We start from the raw sequence: 21864 nt of genomic DNA on the forward strand, positions 1-21864 counted from the left end.
ATTTCTTGATGATTTTAACCTTTGATAACCGGAAATCTCCTTTGTTCTGCTGTCATCCGTGTATGGGACTGTAACGCGATCATAGAGGTGCCAGAGCAAGCACGAAGTTCGAGTGACTAGCATCGCAACGATAACTGAGATCACCGATCGATTAAACTGTCTCGTCTACTGCCAAACGCGGCTGAATTGAACGTCTTCGAGCTCTTAAATTCTCTTTCCAGATGGCTCCGTGTACAAAAGGGGGCATTTTCCTAAGGTATGGTTTCAACATTTTCTCTCTGCGTACTAGACTTTATTTTAGGTAAACAAAGAGACTGTTCCAAGCTTGCTCAAATCAGAGAGGATTTGTGCTCAAAATTCAGTGAAATGATAGGGCTTTATCCTTCATTAACGACTTAATCGTTTCATTGTAACAAAATTGTAGCGGGCTTTGAAACACGCGAGATAGCGATAAGAACTGATAACCTATTATCTTTTTCACAGCCTTTGTTTACTGGTATTTGTTCAGTTTGGTGAAACTATCGCAAATAACAGCTCAGGTAAGATTACGGCTTCAGACATCTGTTGCATTACCTAAGGTTTTATACTTTCTTTTATGAATACTGTGAATGTCATAAGCGAGTAATCTATTTCAAGGGCTTTTATCCAACATTGTTGGTAGAGTCTGTCTTTAGTGCAGATCATGTCCATAGGATCAAAGGATAGCGTAGTTTGTACTTAACCCAGGATATCCATACGGATTGTTAATCTTTGTTGCAGTTTCAAGACGGCTTTTACCCACTTGTGATATAATTGTGGTTTTAGAGATATTTTAGTGTTTTGTGAAGGTTTGTGAGGGCGATATATCAAACGCGATTATGATATGTTATTAAAGACTATTATGCAATTTACGGCTTAGTTGATTTAGAAAAGATATTTGAAAATAGAAAACACGTTAACTTTGGGACAGCTAGAGAAAAAATGATAACAATGGTAATTCATTAAATACGTGGGCACGTGTTCAAATTTTAAAATCCGCTAAAAGTGGGAATAGGGGAAGGGTGGGTAGTCTTACCATGTGGGGGTGGGTAGTGCTACCATGTGAGGGTGGGTAGTGTTACCATGTGGGGTTAGTTAGTCTTACCATGTGGGGGTGGGTAGTCTTACCATGTGAGGGTGGGTAATGATGCTACCATGTGGGGGTAGGTAGTGTTACCATGTGGGGTTAGGTAGTCTTACCATGTGGGGGTGGGTAGTGTCACCATGTGGGGGTGGGTAGTGCTACCATGTGGGGGTGGGTAGTCTTACCATGTGGGGGTAGGTAGTCTTACCATGTGGAGGTGGGTAGTCTTACCATGTGGGGTGGGTAGTCTTGCCATGTGGGGGTGGGTAGTCTTGCCATGTGGGGGTGGGTAGTCTTGCCATGTGGGGGTGGGTAGTCTTACCATGTGGGGGTGGGTAGTGTCACCATGTGGGGGTGGGTAGTCTTACCATGTGGGGGTGGGTAGTGTCACCATGTGGGGGTGGGTAGTCTTACCATGTGGGGGTGGGTAGTGTCACCATGTGGGGGTGGGTAGTCTTACCATGTGGGGGTGGGTAGTCTTACCATGTGGGGGTGGGTAGTCTTACCATGTGGGGGTGGGTAGTGTCACCATGTGGGGGTGGGTAGTCTTACCATGTGGGGGTGGGTAGTCTTACCATGTGGGGGCTGGTAGTCTTACCATGTGGGGGTGGGTAGTCTTACCATGTGGGGGTGGGTAGTCTTACCATGTGGGGGTGAGTAGTCTTACCATGTGGGGGTGGGTAGTCTTACCATGTCTTACCCATCAGATCGTTGGCCGCGCAGCGTATTCTGGAAGAGGACGCTTATCCGTGAAAATGTATCACGATGAAGGGGGCTGACTTTTAGGCGCAGATATTAAGGTATAGATTCTTTTTTTGTTCAGTAAAATGTGGTGGTCGCATTATGCGGGCGAATGGCTACATCCTATCCCCTCGCTATCCTAACGCCTACCCCGCCAACCAAGACTGTACCTGGATCATTACCGCCTCCAGGGGATACGAAATCAGCTTCGCATTTCTGGATTTCCAGGTAAGAATTATCACGTGATCAATATGTCATGTGATCACTATGTTACGTGATCAATGTCACTGGGATCATCACCGCCTCTAGGGGATTCGAAATCAGCTTCACACTTTTATGGATTTCCAGGTAAAAGTGATCACGTGATCAATATGTCCTTTGTCCTTTGAATGTGCTTATTGCTTCCACTGTTTGTCTTACCACATTCTATAGTTAGAGGGTCACCCGAAGTGTCTCAATGACTGGGTGAAGATTTACGACGGCTCAAGTGTTATGGCGCCTAGGCTTGGCCATTACTGCGGGAATCAACTTCCGGTTCCGGTCAGGTCACGTGGCAGCTCCTTGTACATCCACTTTAGCAGTGATGACGTCACGGAGCTGAAGGGCTTTAAGGCCATGTATAACTCGTCACTAGGTTAGTCTACAAGTAATGTATCACGTTGATGACGGCAGTAATGACATCACGAAGCTGAAGGGCTTTATAATGTGTAACTCTTCGCTAGGTTAGTTTATGACAATGTATCACGTTGATGACGTCACAGAGCTGTAGGGCTCTAAGGCCATGTAGAACTCATCGCTAGAAGGTGGGGCAGGTCTCCCAACCATTTAACCTTTTTATCCCTTGCAGTTTGTGGAGGCACCTACGAGGGCTTACACGGTAGTCTGACGTCACCTAACTACCCCAATAACTACTACATCAACTCAGATTGCGTGTACAAGATCGTCGCACTCGTCGGTTATACCATCAAGGCCACCTTCGTGGACTTTGCCCTTGAGCCGGCCAGCGGGAGACAACCTGGTGAGCGCGTTATAGTGATTCTCATAACTTAGCGCATTTCTTTTTTAAAGGGTTATGAGAATTTAGACTTTGAACTTGCGGGCCAGTGCGCTTAAAGACTATAATTAGAAGAATCAGAGATTCGAAGACATGGATGGTTATTCCGGATAACTTTAACTGTTTTGAAACTTTCCGAAATGACGCAATGATGCGAATGCCCCATTGGGAATGTTGATCAATTTTATCTTTGTTTATGTTTACATCTTCAAATACAACATTCTGTTCACAAGATAACTTCAAAATAACCATCCACAATTGAGGTTTGATACTTGAATAATGTAACTCGATTGAAAGGTTCTCAGTTACTCGCTACAACTAGACGATGCAAATGGATGCTTTGCGTGACCCGGTGTTGTATGAAGGGAGCGTTAAATGGCGGTGTGATTTTGTTAGCGCCTCAGCCTTCCCTTTTACGTTTCTTTCCATTTGTCAGTGGGTCGCTGTTTCGACTATGTTCAAGTGTTTGATGGGGACACAGTCATGGCGCCCTCGCTGGGCAAGTTCTGCGGATCGCTGGCTCGCTTTCACCTCGTATCTACAGGCAACGTTATGCTGGTGAGACTCATATCGGACCGGTCTGTCAACAGCAAGGGATTCAAGCTCGCTTATTCCGCGATAGGTATGACAACATGACCAGGAGTGTTCCCATCATAGGAGGGGATGGGGTGGGGTTTTAAGGGGGGGGGGGGGGGTATTGTGTGGGTTTATACTTATGTCTAAATATTGCGATTGCCACTTTTGGCGGTTAAGGGGGTTCATGTGCTTGCGCCTCCTGAGAGGTGCTCCTGGGAAATTCAGGATTCTGATTACCGTATTTACAGTATTTAAGGCGACTCTCCCGAATAAGCGCCCCCTTTGAAACAAAACATTTTATAAGCGCCTCCCTCGAATAACCGCCCCTTCTGAGAGTCGAAAAATTTACGGTACGAGAGCTTATATTTCGGTATTTTCAATAAAGGCTAACCGCGTACATTTCAGAATTACGAAACAACGGTTAACTTTTGTTGTCTCTGATCACATAAGATGTCATATGCACGTGCGTGACTGAGCAAAGAAAAACAAAGACCAAAAGCGCCCTTCGGTCATATGGACCTAGGTTACAACTCGCTGAGCATGATGACATGAGTACACTTTTATTGGCACACACTTATTCCCAAGAGACGCAATCGTAAAAAAGACCCCGATATTTTCGCTCTACGTCACAGCGGGCTGTGTGTGGCGTAACCGTATAAGACTAAGGTCTTAAGGGCTAGGAACCTGGTTATTGCCTCCCTATTAATGCGCTGGTGCCTCGGTACCTGTGTGTTACACAGTTCGCTAGATAGCGGTGTTGGGGCCGAAATCTCCAGCCTAGCCGTAAAGCTTTAGCTGCCATACGGTGTTTCAGCGACTGTCTGGAAGTATGGTCAATTTTTTGTTCTTATTCGTGTATCTGGATGAGGTTCGATCCGCGACCACTGCGCTCTTTTTCGTTTCTTTTTTTTCTTTTCTATTACTTATTAGTACTTTTTACTTTGTTTTGTGACACACTGTTTCGTATTTTTTTAAACGTTCTTAGAACAAGCGTATGCCTCTTTAACTGCCTCATATATCTGACCACAGCTCCCCCAACCACTACACCTCCTCCGGCCACCACCGAAGCACCCTTGAATTGCCTCTCAAACCAGTTTCGTTGCAACAACGGGAAGTGTATCGACTATCGGTGGCGCTGTGATAAACAGGTATGCTTTACATTATATTTTGTTCTAATTTTTGTTTACAGCACTTATAATGTTGTTAAAATTGTAATTACAGACGTTTCGAGGCTACTGCCTCTTCATCAGCTTTGGGCGTGGCATGTACACGATATCTCCAACCCTCTTTCAAATAGAGAAGCTTTGGGCGTGGCATGTACACGATATCTCCAACCCTCTTTCAAATAGAGAACGACGTCCTTTTATTTGTATTGAAACCGCAACCGAAAATTAAGGTTAAGAGAAACAAAAATAGCGGAAGGCAGTGCCGTACGAAGTAGGGGGACTAGGAACACGTATCCAATTTTCAGAAAATACAAGAAATTGAAATTTAGGGGCATGGCTGCGCCCCTCACGTTTTCGTAATATTTTTGTATCGTTTCACCCCCACCCCCACACCTCAATATTTCGAGTCCCGCTAAAAGCTCCAGGAGGGCAATACCTAATCATAAGCTCCCTGAGGAGAACATAGCACTAAAGTGGTCTGGAAAGCAGAGGAGAAAATATCCAGGAAAGGCAAAAAAAAATGAGAAAATACGGGAGCCATCCTTAGCTCCCCCCCCCCTAAACATAGCTAGCCTTTTTCCACGTTATGTACTCGTTATTCCTCATAGGACGATTGCAGCGACATGTCAGATGAGTTGTGGTGCCCCTGCAAACCGAATCAGCTTCGCTGTGATAACGGTCGGTGCGAGGACAAGCGGTGGTGGTGTGACGGCCAAGACGACTGCAACGATGGGTCAGACGAGAAGAACTGCTCAGCATCTGCAAACCCAACGCCAACAAGTATGTGGGCTTTCTTTTAGCAGAGACATCACTTTTCACATTTGCGACTCGCGCTACCGTGGCTACCTTGATAGCCCAACGCCAATAAATATCTAACATTTTTTTAGTAAAGATAATAGTTTTTGTATAACGTCACAGTCAATAATCTTTGTATATTATCACAGCGTACTTTTTCCCGACCTTTCCCGATCTTGTTTTAGACGCACAGGGTTGCAAACTGAACAACGGGGGTTGCGCCCACATTTGCGCCGAGAGGACGGTTCGCGGTCACGTGATCACCAAGTGTCAGTGTAGAGCTGGGTATCATTTGCATTCGGACAACAAGCAGTGCATAGGTACGGCTTACAAATCACAAAATTTTTGTGTAGTTGCAGTAAATGATGATTTCTCTTATGTGCGGTCTATCTGTGGTGATATATTTCGGCGAAACCACAGGGAGACCGTAGAGGAGTAGGAGAGCTCAGGTTTTGGATTACAAGCAGGCGGACAGCAGGGCCTTATTATCATTCATTTAATATTTCATTATTTCTTCTTTTTGGTGAGGGGGCTGGGGAAGTTGGGGGGGGGAGGGGAGGGGATGACGGGGCTATCTGACATGATAAAGGAACCCGGAAAAGGCGAGGTATAAAAAATAAAACAAGCAAAAAAAAAAACCCTTTTCTGCTGTGGCCGCGCCCGGGAAATTGACTTGCATCTGACTTCATGTAATGTCACAGGGAGCCTACTCAACTTAGCATATTGTTTATGTAGCATGTGCTTAGAGCTTCGTTTGTGAATATCAATTAGGTCACGATGATAAACTCCTTCCAAATTTTTTCAGAGATATTCGGGTTTTGCAAAAAAACCCGATATCAAGCCTGAAGGCTTAAACTCAGACAAGAGTGGAAAGTTATTCCCAAACTCCGTACGCCACTTCTGCTGAATTTATTTTCATTTGAATAAAATCGACGCAAAAAAATAAATTTCTTCACATATACCTAGATTGATGATGGAGCTAACCCCTGGCAATTGCTGCCAGGCGAACGATCAAGTGCGATTTAAAACTCACTTCACACAGGTCAGACCACGACATCTCGGCGAAAAATTTAAGCCTTTAGGCTTGAAATCAGGTTTTCCAAAACCCAAATATTTCTGAAAAAAAACTCAACGCAGGTGTATAAAATAAGTGTTCCAAAAATAAATGAATGCAATAAAGAGTAAAACATGTATTTGGAAGGAGTTTTATAGAAGACTTCGTGACCTAATTGATATTCAAAAACAAAGTTCAAAGCACATGCTAAATAAACAATGCGCTGAGTTGAGTGGGCTCCCTGTGGTAATGTTCCCCAGATGATGACGAGTGTAGCAATCCAAACAGGTGTGATCACGTGTGCATCAATAACCCTGGAAGCTACGCATGCGCGTGCAATAAGGGCTTTTTCCTGAAGCTGGACGAGAGGTCGTGTGCAGGTAAGGGGTCCCGTGAGAGCATGTTTCCATGGAAACGTTAGACAAAAGCGAGCACGTGTTTGCATGGTGGTAGAACGAAGGCCACAGACTTTACTCAATGTGTGCATGGTTCGAAAGGCATATTTCAAAAGTTTGATAAGGAATTTTTGTATTTTTCCATCAGATCTTGACGAGTGCTTTCTGTTGAATAATGGTGGCTGCTCCCAGTTATGCCTCAACACGCAGGGCAGCTACCGCTGTGCATGTGATTACGGGTACCGTTTGCTATCAGATGGCAAGACTTGCCAGGGTAAGAGTGGTTGCCAGGGTAAGGGTGGTTGCCATGGTAAGGGTGGTTGCTAGGGTATGATTGGTTGCAGGTAAAGTGTGTTTTCCATGTTAAAGGTGGTGGTAAGGTTAAGGGTGCTTGACAGGTTAAGGATGGTTGCCTGTGTAAGAGTGGTTGCCAGGGTATGGATGGTTGCCAGTGCAAGAGTGGTTGTTAGGGTATGAACGGTTGCCAAGGTAAAGGTGATTGCTAGGTTAAGGATGGTTGCCAGTGTAAGAGTGGTTGCCAGGGTATGGATGGTTGCCAGTGCAAGAGTGGTTTCTAGGGTATGAATGGTTGCCAGGGTAAAGGCGATTGCTAGGTTAAGGATGGTTGCCACGTTAAGAGTGGTTGCCACGTTAAGAGTGGTTGCCAGGGTATGGATGGTTGCCAGGGTAAGAATGGTTGCCAGGGTAAGAATGGTTGCCAGGGTATGGAAGGTTGCCAAGGTAAAGGTGATTGCTAGGTTAAGGGTGGTTGCCACGTTAAGAGTGGTTGCCAGGGTAAAGGTGGATATAACTAAATACACCTAATGCCTCTAAATTGCAAGTTTAATAAAATTAATTACTTCCGTGACTTCTTCCTCCAGATATCGACGAGTGTGCGATCAACAAGGGCGGCTGCAGTCACACGTGTCAAAACACTGCGGGGGGTTACCAGTGCCAGTGCCCGCGCGGTTACATCATGCAACAAGATAATAAAACATGTGAAGGTAACCATGGTGACCGTTAATGACCAATTCGGCTCTTTACCGGTGATCACGGGTGTTAGGCTCGGTTGCAACATACTGGCTCTTTACCGGTGATCACGGGTGTTTACGCTCGGTTGCAAAATACTGGCTCTTTACCGGTGATCACGGGTGTTAGGCTCGGTTGCAACATACTGGCTCTTTACCGGTGATCACGGGTGTTAGGCTCGATTGCCACATACTGGCTCTGCGGCCAGGTTAAGTATTTAAGGAAGGCTAATCACGTCGCCTCTCCCGCTCAATACGAAGTCACAGAAAGAATCCATATCATAAGCTAGTTCAAGCGAGTAACTGGTTATTTCAATTAAATGCCGTCTCTAAAGTAATGGAAATCAATTACAATACCAGAGGCGTGGCTGGTCGACTTTAACCGAGTACTCTTATATGGAAAAGCGGGACATCATATCTTTAGTGAAAATCAGCAAATGAAATTTTCATACGCTCTTTGCAGATATCAACGAATGCGAGACAAGCAACGGAGGGTGTGAGCACAGGTGTGTGAATGACAAGGGCGGGTTCAGGTGCGAATGCTACGCCGGCTACATGCAGGATGTGATGATGCCGTCACGATGCATGGATATCGATGAGTGTATGGAGGGAATTCCAGAGTGCTTCAACTGCATCAACTTGCGCGGCAGGTACAGCATTCAATCTGTCTGTCTGTCCGTCCGTCCGCCCGTCCGTCCGTCCGTCCGTCTGTCTGTTCGTCCGTCCGTCCGTCCGTCCGTCCGTCCGTCCGTCTGTCTGTCTGTTCGTCCGTCCGTCCGTCCGTCCGTCCGTCCGTCCGTCTGTCTGTCTGTCTGTTCGTCCGTCCGTCCGTCCGTCCGTCCGTCTGTCTGTCTGTCTGTCTGTTCGTCCGTCCGTCCGTCTGTCTGTCTGTCTGTGCCTTGTCTCTGTCTCATATTCCTTACTCTATCTTAGCCGATCTTGTATTTATATTTTAGTTATCGCTGCGAATGTGGCCAGGGTTTCGTACCAAATGCCAACCAAACTCACTGTTCAGATGTAAACGAGTGCGAGGTTCAGAATGGAGGTTGTGGTAAACACACGTGTATCAATACCTACGGCTCGTACAAATGCCAGTGTCTGGACGGTTACCGACTAGACGCCAGGTAAGTACCGTGCTACTTGATTACTAACTGGACAGAATACCCGCGATAGACGTCACTACTGGGTGCCAAAATGGGGGCCATGACTTTTCTCACACCTGTCGTCATGCGATATACAATTCGCAGAAATGAACATTTATTGAAGCTTAAAATTTCCCCTTTCTCTTAAATAGATATATTTCATGATATATATTTTATAATAAAGCGCGGACAAAATCACAACATGTACACACAGAATATACTGCGCCGTAAGCATGTTCCTATGAGCCTATAAAAGGCTTCTTAGTGTGTGAGTAAAATGGATAGGTGTCCCAGGAACACGCGTATGGCGCAGTTTATTCTGTGTGTACATGTTGTGATTTTGTCCGCGCTTTATGTCCCGCTCTATGACGCGTTTTATGTATGGAACGTGATTTTTTTTTAAAAACGGCTACATGTTCCGGAGTCATGTATTTGAAAAATGTCCCCTTGTGTGCGAGCACCTTTATGAGTAGTTCGCTGATTGTTTTCCATGCTTTCCACTGTTTCATCTAGAACCGAGCAGTGTGTCGATATAGACGAGTGCGCAAGGAACCATGGGAAGGGTGACTGCGAACATCTGTGCACAAACACCGTGGGCTCATTTTCATGCTCTTGTCATCAAGGTTACCGCCTGAAGGGCAAGCATCAGTGTGTAGACGTGGACGAATGCAGTGATAACAGTCTGAATCGCTGTCAACAGACCTGTAACAATAGCATCGGCAGGTGGGCGTCTAACACCCCGTCATTGAACACTCCTGTCCCTGAGTCACACAAAGCATCCATTTCAATAATTCAAACGAGTAACCAAGATGCTTTCAATCAAATATAGTCAATTAAGTGTCAGATTTTATCCATGGATAGTTAGTCTTCTTGCACGAAAGCTCATTGCTGGACCGACCTTAGCCCATCAGGGCTTGTGAGTAGCATTCACATAAATCTTTTCCTTACAGCTTCAAGTGCACATGCAGGCCTGGTTACCACCTCGCAATTGATGGGTTTTCCTGCACCAAGGAGAAGGCCCCACCCGGTGAGCATTTAAATCCGGCAGGACGGCGTGACATACGAAGGTTGGCGAAACATACACGTTTCGCCAGTTCTCTCTTCTTGTCTTATGTGACAAGTTATCTCTTCTTGTCTTACGTGACAAGTTCTCTCTTGTTGTCTTACGTAACAAGTTATCTCTTGTTGTCTTACGTGACAAGTTCTCTCTTCTTGTCTTACGTGACAATTTGTCTCTTGTTGTCTTACGTGAAAATTCTCTCTTCTTGTCTTACGTGACAATTTGTCTCTTGTTGTCTTACGTGACAAGTTCTCTCTTGTTGTCTTACGTGACAATTTATCTCTTCTTGTCTTACGTGACAATTCTCTCTTCTTGTCTTACCCGACAAGTTCTCTCTTGTTGTCTTACGTGACAAGTTCTCTCTTCTTGTCTTACGTGACAATTTGTCTCTTCTTGTCTTACGTGACAAATTCTCTCTTCTTGTCTCACGTGACAATTCTCTCTTCTTGTCTTACGTGACAAATTCTCTCTTCTTGTCTTACGTGACAATTCTCTCTTCTTGTCTTACGTGACAAGTTCTCTCTTCTTGTCTTACGTGACAAGTTTTTTTCTTTTTGTCTTACGTGACAAGTTCTCTCTTGTTGTCTTACGTGACAAATACTCTCTCTTCTTGTCTTACGTGACAAGTTCTCTCTTCTTGTCTTACGTGACAAGTTTTTTCTTGTTGTCTTACGTGACGAGTTCTCTCTTGTTGTCTTACGTGACAAGTTCTCTCTTCTTGTCTTACGTGACAAGTTCTCTCTTCTTGTCTTACGTGACAAGTTCTCTCTTCTTGTCTTACGTGACAAGTTATCTCTTGTTGTCTTACGTGACGAGTTCTCTCTTGTTGTCTTACGTGACGAGTTCTCTCTTGTTGTCTTACGTGACGAGTTCTCTCATCTTGTCTTACGTGACAAGTTCTCTCCTCTTGTTTTACGTGAAAAAGTTTTTTTTCTTTTTGTCTTACGTGACGAGTTCTCTCTTGTTGTCTTACGTGACGAGTCCTCTCTTGTTGTCTTACGTGACGAGTTCTCTCTCTTCCTTTAGGCTGTGGTATTGCGCTCGAGGCGGACTTGGCGAACTTGGCGGCTACCCCTGGCTGGCAGCCTGCGCATGCCAACAGCTGGCCGTGGACTGCGCTCCTTCATTTCGGGGGCTTCCTGGACATTGAGGGGTGCATGGGTACACTGGTGGACCAGGAATGGATCATGACCACCGCCCATTGTCTGCACGTCGGCGCCTACCAACTACAGCCACAGTTTATCAAGGTATTGTCTCACTTTTCCGTAGCCCGCCAACACTTCTGCTTGTGGAAAAACTAAATACATTTTGTTAATGACGGATAGGATAAGAGTGGGAATTATGCTGGGCTCGGGATGAGAAATGATCATGTGAAGTACTTGGGCAACAGTTTTATTAAAACATTTATTGCTAACTTATTGCAACATTTATTGCTAACTTATTGCAACATTTATTGCTAACTTATTGCAACATTTATTGCTAACTTATTACAACATTTATTGCTAACTTATTGCTGGGACGTACTACTTGACCCTACGTCTTTTACTCTATTTTTCTTACTCAGACAAATTTACATTCCTCTTTTGGTGTGTTAACTTGATGTTCTCTGAATTCAACTGAGTAGATTGTCACAATTCTAGGTCGAACTGGGAGTACACAAACGCGGACAAGGCAAAAGCTCTCCAAAACTCCTGGACGTCAAACGGGTTGAAGTTCACTCGAGTTTCAAAGCCGATTTGGGCAAGCTGACTTCCAACATTGCCCTCGTGCAGCTCGCCCACCCCCTCAACTTCACAGACGACATCCACGCCATCTGTCTTCCGACCAGAAAGGAGACGGAAGTACTGCGAGGTGGCTCAAGCGGTGTGGTGATTGGCTGGGGGAAAACAACCAATAAGACGGTGTACACAGATCTACGTCAGGCGAACGTCACTCTTGTGCACAGGCATCGGTGCTCTTGGGCGTTGCGTAACTATGACGGCAACCGGTTGCTATGCGCCGGGTTTCTCACCAGTGACGTCACGTGTATCAGTGACAGCGGTTCGCCTCTCATGTTTCCCGTTCCGCATGCGCAAAACCCTAACGTCAAGCGGTGGATACTTGGTGGTATTCTCAGTTGGGGGTTGAACACGCTTACGCCCGGTTGCCATAGTGATTATAGTCATTCGGCGTATGTTGATATCGGAAGCTACCTTAAGTGGATCAGATCTATCGAGAAACCGAAGAAAGGAAACTAGATAGCGACCTATGACCTCTGTTCGTGACAACAGTGGATAGCAAATGGGCGCCAAGTCTGCTGTAGGGACAGGTTTCCTTTTGCAAGAGGTTGTAAACATCGCCGCAAACTTTCATTTATAGAAAGCATATTTTCTCTCTTAAGATGGCCAAGTGCTTACTCAGAGTGCTGTCTTATATATCATTCGATTCACGATGTTCATACAAATAGTCTGGTGCTCAGAACTGACGAATACTGCGCAAAGCTGATGCGCAGAATAACTAGATAGTAATCTTGCATCTATTTTAGAGAAAGGCGGGATAATGCGCGCGCACGATTTTAGGTTTCATATTTTGTGGCACTCCAATTCTGGTGCGTTTCCCGCCAATGTCCTCCGTAGCGGTACTGTGCATATTGATCCATTCTAATTCTGCGCGCTAATAGGGACTTGCGCTAAGGGATCACATGACCTTTTGAGGTGGCAAACCAAAATGATCACAGAATTGACTGTGCCCGTCACCAAGAAAACGACGAAAAAATAATCTTTAATTAAGCCAAACACTTTCTAGAAAACAAATCTTGCTTTTTTTCGTAAGCGCCGGATAAGTTGCTTTTTTTCTTGATATTTTGCCGCTAAAATCCTAAGCGCACGTAGTTTGGCACCCAAACAGTCACGTGATCTCTTAGCTCAAGTCCCCTATTGATGCTTTGTTTATACTTGATTCATAATTATTAATTCCTGATAAATAGATAAAAACAGTCTAGAACACCGAACAATATCTGATAATATCTTTAAATGCAATGAATATCGAACTTATTTTTAAATTAAGGCTTTACGAGCTTCTACATCCTTTTGTATTGTTCGATAAGTTTACAAATAATAAAATGATTACATTCACGTGCGTTTTTCATTTCTGGTTTTCATACTTTTGTTTAAGCCGGTTCAATCTCGTTCGAAGAGCCCGTGACCCTTTGAGACAGCGGTATCTTTGGAGAAGACCACAAGGGCTGGCCGTAGAATTTATCGACCTTATTCTTCTTTATTTTCGCGCTTCATAAATTTTCTCGGCACATTTCGCGACGGGGAGAAAAACGAAAATTGAGCTAAATAATCTATAACCTTTTTTTCACGGTTAATTAAAGAATGTCGATCAACCACTTCTTTTTTATTGTTTAAAGTTGAAAATACAGCCATTCAAGATTAAAGTTTGATACTTAATTCATGATAATTTGGTTGAAAGTTTCTCAGTAACATGGAAATGGATTCTTTGATTCACCCGGTATTTAGCGGGAGCGTAAAATGGCGGCGTGATTGGCCTTTAATGGGTAGACGCAAATGCAAGTAAGCGCAGGCGTGTCCTCGAAACAAAAATAGTGTTATCATTTCAGGGGACATTACTGATATCACAATACTGGTCTGTTTTTTGTCAAAGATTTTCATATTAGTTTAACCTTTCAGCACCGGAAATGATCTTCTATACGTATCACTCGATAAGCCAGGCTTATGCACACTCGTGATTTTCCCCTTTTAGAGCATGACATCATTGCAATTTTAGTACAACTATTGCATGCCGTGCATCCTGTATACAGGGTGTCTGCATACGGCTATTGCAGTGTGGCTCCGACGAAATTCCTAGTGAGTTCAGATGTTGGGTAACTCGAATGCCAAAACAAAAACAAAAGCCAGCTATAAAATCTTTCTTTCGCTTGCATCCTGTAGTCTAAAGACAGCCTTACTATCGTATAAAAACATTTAGCGCGGCGATAGTGAACCCCTCATAAGACTATCGTCCTGGGGACTAGCGCTTGGTCGAAATACAGTAAGGTGGGCGATAACGTCAAAAAGCTAACGCTCAATTTTGCGTCAGTCTCAAATAAGTGCAAAACATGTTGTTTACTTTTTATGTGCTACTACATTATTGCGTGTAAATACAAATACAATTTTTAAATGTGTGCACTTTCCATACATTGGGTCGTCTTTGGTAAAAAAATCTAGAACAATCGCATTAACAGTGACGGTTCTGTGCGAAGTTTAAAATTGATAACGCCCATGATCTGTTGATTAACGCGCGAGCGACCTATCCCTCTTTTATTATAAGGTCAATGGCAAGTACAGCGTGTTTGACGATTTTTATCCGCTAAGGGTTTCTTTTGCCGCAGAAGCAATTTATCCAACAACGAGAAGTCCTACTGTTGCCAAAAACCGGCTTGGGGCAAGCTAAAGCAAGTTTTCCGGGCAAATAATGTAACCGGCACTAGAAGCGTTACGGTTTTATTTTCACGTTTGCTTCTTTTTCTACTCGCTCTTGATGTCAAAGCACTACGCCTGGGAATTACATTTCTTTAGGCCTATAGCTTTCTTAAAACATACGCGTGGCCTTTACTGTAAGTTCTCTATTTCTATCTAGCTGGAACATTCCTTTGCTGTATTTCGATATAACATAAAGCGGTAAAAAATCTGCTAGTGTCACGCACTGACAGCTTTTATATGAGAATCAAAACAGACAGGCAAGACGGATGTAAGACCTCAAACTTTTTCCTTCCTCCGGAGATTGTCAATTCCCAATGCTATCTATCTGGCTTTCCGTGCCAAGGAGAGCCTCACACCCTACGGATACCTGATTTGAGAAGGCTTTAATTGTATTGTTCTGTTTTAGCTTTGCCCTTGACCTGTATGGCCGTACGGTATCCCGCTAGCACGTTTCGACTGTTCCCCAGGCATATCCCTTGCTTGTCCTTAATTGGCAAATACTCTCATTGCCAATAATATTGAACACATTAGACGGGCTATTAAAGGAGTAATTCTATAGGGCGCAGATTTAACAACAAATAAAATCATTCGTAAATACCAAAAACTCTTCACCTGAAACCAGCTTTGTCAGGTTTAAAACAGGGTTTTGATTGACAGTCAATAAGATATCTAGCTCGATTCCCCGGGTAGCGTCAATCATCGCCACCGAGCAGCAGCGTCTAGTGTTTCCGTACGCGCCTGGTACAAAAGGAGCAACTCGTTCGCGAAGGTTCAGACGCCTGCTCACCACAATGAAATTGTTGTTGTGCTTGGTGCTTTGTGCTCTGGCGGTCGGGCTTCATGCCTCGGACGATTGGGGTCTCCCTGACGAGACGACCTTGGTAGATGGGGCTCCTCCGGTACCAAAAATGCCGGGTATTGAGGAAAGTGAAGTCGGCACAGAAGACATTGATGATGACGACGACGACGACGAAAAAGATGAAGGATATGAAAACGATGATGACGATGATGATGAAGACGAAGACGGCGACGAAGGTAACCGGCAGAGGCTTTCCCGCCAGAGGCTTTCCCGCCAGAGGCAATCCCGGCAGAGGAAATCCTGGCAGAGGCAATCCCGGCAGAGGCTATCCCTAGTACGAGGCTATCCCGGCGAAGGCCGCCGGCCACAGCAGGGCATGAAGGTATTTAGATCCATTTTTAACAGAGATTCAAAGGAACTGAAAATTGAAACAGATATATGTCGAGATGCGAGAGAATTAGCGAAGATCTTCGCAAAGAAGCGAAGATCTCTTTGACTATTGATACATTGGCGAAAGAAAAGAGTTTCCTTGCTAGCAGAGGCCTCTATTACTGTCATTCTCTGTTCATTTCGCTGGCTGGCATTCAGCGAAATACAGGGAAGAAGGCCTCTGCTAGCAGGGAATAGAAAACAAAAAAGCTTTGGTTGTTTGTGCGGAAGTTTTCTGGGATTTTAGACCGCGAATGTGATGGTTTGTTATCGAGATGCAGAGATGAGTTCGGCGAGTTTTTCGTTGAGTAGGTAGGGAAGGGATGTCTCATGTACGCACAAAAGAAAGGGCTCCCAAAACAGATGCGGTTTACCAAGTAAACAATTTTATTGACACTGAACATTCCTGTCACATGATCATAGCACGAAAGTAGTGCCTTTCACAATGGCATTTGTTCAGCATATGGATTCTCGAGATTTTCTCGCTGATTGATGAGAGCTACCGCGTTTCAGCGGCGATAAATCTAAATTGCTATGTTATTGTGGGCGCTAACCGCGCTCATAGCCGGGTTAGCCGCATTTAACCGCGCTCATAGCCGTGTTAGCCGCATTTAACAGTGTTCATAGCTGCACGCTTATGCAGCCGTCCGCGCTTGTCAGTCGCGAAAGCGTTGGAGCGCTTGGCCGCGTAGTTATAAAGATCACGCGGGATGGCGGATTTGCCACAGGCATTTGTATATTGTTAGAAATATATTTAGAGGAAACACGGGAGGGTTGTTTATGTTTTGTCAGGGGAACCATAAAAACATTGGTGTGTTTGTCGAAATACTAGGAACTTTAAACACGAAACCGCGCTATTAAAGGGCCCTTGCCAGGCATTTGTCTTTCATGTTTAAGAACAGTTTAAACTTCCTCTTGGTTCATATTTCAAGATTACGCTCAATAGGGCTATTTTCCAAGTTTTGCTGAAGCCAGAAATTTACCCGAAAAGTCTCGGGTGACTGCGAGGTCCCGAGAACTTTCTTAATATTAAAGCCATGTGAATTTCGGGCCCGAGAAGTTCGTGAAAGATCAAAATCTAAAAATCTATAAGAGAATCATCCTTTACTTGAATCTTTGTGGTGAAATACGACGTTTGACGATATTTCAACACATTTACATACCATAAATTTTATAGAAATTAGCCAGCTTTTCAAATTTAAAGAATAAATCGTTTTCGAGCCCGAGAATTCTTGGATGTTTTGAGAAACGAGCCCCAGGAGGTAGACCTATGTATAATATCAGTAAACAGATCGTTGCGCAGTTTGTTGTATTGTTTGCAACGAAGGATAAAATGCGCTTCGTCCTTGATGTCCTCATTTGGTAGGTCTTTCATACCTGCCTTTTTTAAGTTATAGTTCATGATTGCTTTCCCTCATGTTCGTTAGTACAATTCGGTGAGAAATATTTTTAATATTTAAAAGGTAGTCTTCCAATTTTATAATTAATTTTAAAGTTTCTAAAAAATGTTTCATAGTATAAACTCTACTAGCTGTCAAAAGGGTTTAATTTACCGCAGAATGTGTAGTTCCAGAATATATCCATACCCCCCCCCCCCACCATGCCGGGTATTGAGGAGGTATTGAGGAAAGCGAAGTCTAGATTTCATATGTAAAGTCTACTTTAAATGTCTAAATGTGTTTTATTTTTGCCTCTGAATTGTACGATATAGAAGCAAATAGAAGAAATTTATTTCCCCCCTTCGAGTTCTGTTACCACCGGCTATCTTTTCTTCTTTACCCTTTAATAGCACTGTTTTTTGTGTAAGATAGTACTTTAAGATAGTACGCTCGACTTGGCCGATGGGAAGGTTGTGGCTTCACGCAAGTGAAGCTGGGCCGTGGTAGATAGCTTTTCGTTGGGTGGTGGAAGAAGGTGATAAGGTGTGGTTGGTGATGCTGATGGTAGGGTGATAGGGTGTGGTTGGCTGTTGGTAGGTGATAGGGTGAGGCTGGGTCGTGGTACATAGCTTTTCGTTGGGTGGTGGTAGGAGGTGATAGGGTGTTGTTAATGATGCTGATGGTAGGGTGATAGGGTGAGGCTGGGTCGTGGTAGATAGCTTTTCGTTGGGTGGTGGTAGGAGGTGATAGGGTGTGGTTGGTGATGCTGATGGTAGTGTGATAGGGTGTGGTTGGCTGATGGTAGGGTGATAGGGTGAGGCTGGGTCGTGGTAGATAGCTTTTCGTTGGGTGGTGGTAGGAGGTGATAAGGTGTGGTTGGTGATGCTGATGGTAGGGTGATAGGGTGTGGTTGGCTTGTGCTACAGTGTTAGGGTGAACGTGGTTGATAAGTGCGAGTATAGGACTATGTATCTATGTAAAATCCAATCATTTTTATCCCAGTGCATGATGGAATTTGAGGAGTGCAGGAATAGCTCTAACGGTACTTGTGAGAAGATGCTTCAATGCCACCAGGAAAAGAGCAAGTGCTGGAAGACCATCAAGGACAACAAGCGTGAGGCCTTTGCTGGAGACGATGAGGACCAAAGGCCCGAACCAACAAGACCATGTGTAAGGACTGGCTCAAAGAAAACTTTTTTTTTTTCAAAGAAAAAATTAATTAATATATCTTATGTATTTTTACACTCAATATAAGTCAAACCTGCCCGAACGTCCCTTTAATTGTTAGTGATATTTGAAGTGACCCAGATAACTCGAATCACCTTAGTAAACTATTGTTGTTATGTACAGGAGAGAATGTAAGTAGTAAAGAAGTGATAGCACCAAAGTAACTCCTTTGCTGTGTGTAGAAATGCAAGACGCAGTTTGAAGAATGCTTGAAAACAGCAGAAGGTTGTGAGAACCAGTTGACTTGCTACAAAAACAAGATGACCTGCTACAAGGAAAAACGCGAGCAAGGCCGGCATCATGGTCATCGTAGAAAACATCACAGACCACATCATCATCGACACCATCATCGCCGACTTCCCGAATATCTCAAGGTAAGTATGAAGGTGGTGGTGGGAGGGGAGATGGGAGGGGGGGGGGGGGGGTGAAGGGGGTGAAGGGGGTAGCGCCCAACTTACACTTTCTCAAGGAGCCCCGATGCCGCCAATTCACGCTTTGGGGGGTTGCGAAGCAGAAGCAGGGGAATGCGCAGTCATAGGTATCAAATGGAAAGGCAAAGTATTTGATGGTTCCTGCTCCTGCGCAGTAGCGAGTCCAACAAAGCATCCAAGGTTTGCTTGTTCGAAATTCTTTTCTGTAGATTCTTTTCTGTAAATTTATGGTATAGCTAGAAAGACAACAGACAATCTATAGACAAACTAGTTGGTCTGCGTGGTGTCGACATGCTATAAATTCAAACAAAGTTGATCAAGTATGTCAGCCGCGTAGCGAGGATTTTTAACAGGAGGGGGCCCAAAAGGCCCCTTTAAGGCATTTTCTCCTGTATTTTAGATAATGTCTCATACATTTACTGTATTTTTGGCTGCTAGAAGGGGGGCCAGGGCCCCCTGGCTACGCCCCTGTATATTGTACGCCTAAATAACCCGACTTTTGCTCCGACGAAGGGCTAACGCCCGAAACGTCAGCGCAACCACATTGTTTCACAGAGTATACTTTTTAACGTTGTCTTGATTTATAGCTTAGAAAAATATTTGGTCGATCCTTACTGTAAAAGAGGTGACTGTTGAAAAGGGTACATTTTCGTGTATATTAAACTCGAGTAAAAAAATACTAACCCAGTTCTATTTACAGTACGACGCGCGCTGTTTTGTGAAGTAAACCAATATGGATGCGAGAAATGCGTTAATTGATAGATATAGCCTAGCTACCCACCAGCAAGGCTAGGAATTGATTTAGTCAGTGCACATCACAGCACCACGAAATACTCCTAGTTATCAAGTTCGCGTCAATCAAAACTGACCCACCCTGATTCCACCCTGCTAATTGGCGAAGTTTCTTTAAACTTTGTCTCGTTGGTCACTGTAGCGCGCGTCACATAGTGTGACATACGATTCGAAACGGTTCTATAAAGCTTGGGATATATTATCATTCAACAGAAATGTATGATTGAGAAGGTCAAGTGCATGGCAATGGCGGATTTTAACTGCACCCGCGTGCTGGCGTGCAAGTACAAGTTTGTGGCGTGCATTGAAAAGCACCACCCCACCCTGCCACCAACCAGCATGCCCTCCAACGAGACTGAAATTGAAGGCCTGGAGAGACGAAACATGGTAAAGGGTACTAGATAGACTGTAATACCGTGATGGTGGTACAAATAAGCACTTATGCAATATATCCCCTTCGCCAACAGAAGCCCTTTTTAGATCCCAACAAAAAATATTCGTAATTTTATTGTTCGTTGTTGTGTATATGTTGACCATCATTTCACGTTGCCAAATTATATCAGTGTATCTTTTAGGAATCCAACTGGTAATTGAAGTACTAAATATCCTCATTTTGCGTTTGTAAAATTAGACGAAATGCAAAGTGATGTTCAAGAAGTGTGAGAAAGCTGCAGGAGATAGCTGTCCAAAGAAACTGTGGTGCTTCAAGAAGGCGAAATTCTGCTACAAGCGAAACCATCCTCGTCCAATCTTTGTAAGGCTCCCGCGCGATACCGAGTCACGCAAAGCATCCATTTCCATCGGCTGGTTCAAGCGAGTAACTGAGATACATTCAATCAAATGACGACTGAGATTACTTTTAATCAAATGTTACTCGAGTATTGAACTTCAATTGTGGATGGTTACTTTGAAGTTCTTAGGCAAACAAGACCATTGAATTTTCAAATCTAAACAGTAACAAAGGAGTGGTCGTTCCACATTCTTTAAAAGGAACATCTCCTCTTTCCCATTGTATTGTGTTATTGCTTTTATCAGTATGTGCATTTTAAGACACAAACTTTCGATTTAGGCTTCAAATGTAGAATACAAGTAGATGAAAATTAACTCCCATTTTATTGAATTTAGAACGTGACAATAATATTAAAACCCATTTTATTTTTATTTCATATCCAAGGAGAACATGAGGGATAAGGCCAAAAGAGCCTGGGTAGGTGCATTTGTGTCTCACTCAAATAAACATACGGAGTACTGCGATTCAATATTCTGCGAACTCTAATTCGATTTAGGCTACAAATGTGGAATACAAGTAGATGCAAGTTAAGCAACTCCCATTTTATTTAATTAAGAACGTGACAATAAATTAACAACCGTTTCTATTTCATATTTCAGGAGGACAAGAAGCCTAAGATGAAGGAATACATGGTATGCAACGTATCTCAAATAAATCAAAAAGCTTTACTGCGATTCAATATTTTGCAGTCAGTTCTATTACCTCTAGTCAGTAATTTTAAGCTGCTAAACCTCTTTGATTTCTCCAATCGATTTCGGGGCTTAGAAGTTTACTAATTCCTGCCTTGTATGTTCTAGTGGAAAGTTAAGCAGGCGGTCAAGAAACGTGTGGAAAAAGCATGGAAATGGTTTGGCTAGAAGTGGAAGCATTGGACCATACGAATCTCTACATGCATCGATAATTTACTTTGTAGTTTAAGTAACAGATTCAGGTATTGTGCAGCAGAATTATAATATTTCATTCCTGCCCTATACACCAAAAAGTTCTTGACAAGCCTTCCAGTTCAAAATTTGCCAAAGTTACACTTTGCACAATGCCTGGATCTGCTTTATTGTGTATTATCCTTTAAATAGTACTTAAGGTACTGATATAGTTTAATCAAGCGTCATTGATAGATACTCAACAAATCATTTCTAGTCTGTAACTAAACTGACTTTTAATAAAAAAAACGCAAAGGTTTAATGCCCATTGCCTATTCGTGTGTCCACTCTTTTGCCTGCCAAAACTTGTTTCTAAATCTTGACTGTCCGCCCCTGATTATTCAACTCTATCTGAGAGAAATGTATAAAAACAAGAATAACATTTTTTATTACCCGACATTGCTTGACCGGGTTTTCTATGTAAACACGGATAGCGCGTCGCATTTCAGCGAAAATCATTAGAATTTCGTTGTTTACAATTTTGTTTCTCTTGCCCATGTGACCCCGAAATAATTTCC

At 43.6% G+C, this 21864-nt stretch overlaps 3 protein-coding genes and 1 long non-coding RNA gene across 7 annotated transcripts in view; 2 read left to right on the top strand and 2 right to left on the bottom strand.

The window, feature by feature from the left end:
- The first annotated feature begins 51 nt into the window (after positions 1 to 51).
- LOC5516400 (fibrillin-3) lies at positions 52 to 13226 on the top strand. The gene is made up of 18 exons (XM_032386292.2): positions 52 to 256; positions 484 to 539; positions 1926 to 2071; positions 2276 to 2477; positions 2691 to 2861; positions 3334 to 3519; positions 4503 to 4621; positions 5248 to 5419; positions 5620 to 5754; positions 6749 to 6868; positions 7032 to 7157; positions 7765 to 7887; positions 8375 to 8561; positions 8868 to 9035; positions 9567 to 9776; positions 10004 to 10080; positions 11140 to 11360; positions 11754 to 13226. Exons 1-18 carry the CDS (start codon positions 222 to 224, stop codon positions 12348 to 12350), a joined length of 3051 nt encoding a protein of 1016 aa, XP_032242183.2. The 5' UTR covers positions 52 to 221; the 3' UTR covers positions 12351 to 13226.
- Positions 9152 to 15074, bottom strand: LOC125573253. The gene is made up of 2 exons (XR_007314009.1): positions 14579 to 15074; positions 9152 to 9966 (listed from the first exon to the last, which is right to left on the bottom strand). It is a non-coding gene; the product is annotated as an uncharacterized LOC125573253 (long non-coding RNA).
- A 247-nt stretch (positions 15075 to 15321) lies between these two features.
- On the top strand, positions 15322 to 21608 carry LOC5516389. 2 transcript variants are annotated; one of them, XM_001636482.3, is made up of 8 exons: positions 15323 to 15760; positions 18189 to 18356; positions 18596 to 18787; positions 19850 to 20023; positions 20268 to 20390; positions 20811 to 20843; positions 21026 to 21058; positions 21224 to 21608. In XM_001636482.3, exons 1-8 carry the CDS (start codon positions 15371 to 15373, stop codon positions 21281 to 21283), a joined length of 1173 nt encoding a protein of 390 aa, XP_001636532.2. In that variant the 5' UTR covers positions 15323 to 15370; the 3' UTR covers positions 21284 to 21608. The 2 variants fall into 2 exon arrangements, with proteins under 2 accessions (XP_032242186.2, XP_001636532.2); XM_032386295.2 differs by lacking the exon at positions 20811 to 20843 and having other exon boundaries at positions 15322 to 15760.
- LOC116620692 (protein ARV1) overlaps positions 15619 to 21864 on the bottom strand; it is a 28170-nt gene continuing 21924 nt past the window's right edge. Inside the window, exon 8 of one of the 3 annotated variants that reach the window (XM_032386299.2) lies at positions 15619 to 15796. The gene's annotated coding sequence lies outside the window, so the exon portion shown is untranslated. Of the gene's footprint in view, positions 15797 to 20953; positions 21698 to 21864 lie in introns of those variants that run through there. The other 2 variants (XM_048733673.1, XM_032386298.2) reach the window with 2 other exon arrangements.

This window comes from Nematostella vectensis, chromosome 10 (genome assembly GCF_932526225.1).
Source record: "Nematostella vectensis chromosome 10, jaNemVect1.1, whole genome shotgun sequence".
Classification (NCBI taxonomy): domain Eukaryota; kingdom Metazoa; phylum Cnidaria; class Anthozoa; order Actiniaria; family Edwardsiidae; genus Nematostella; species Nematostella vectensis.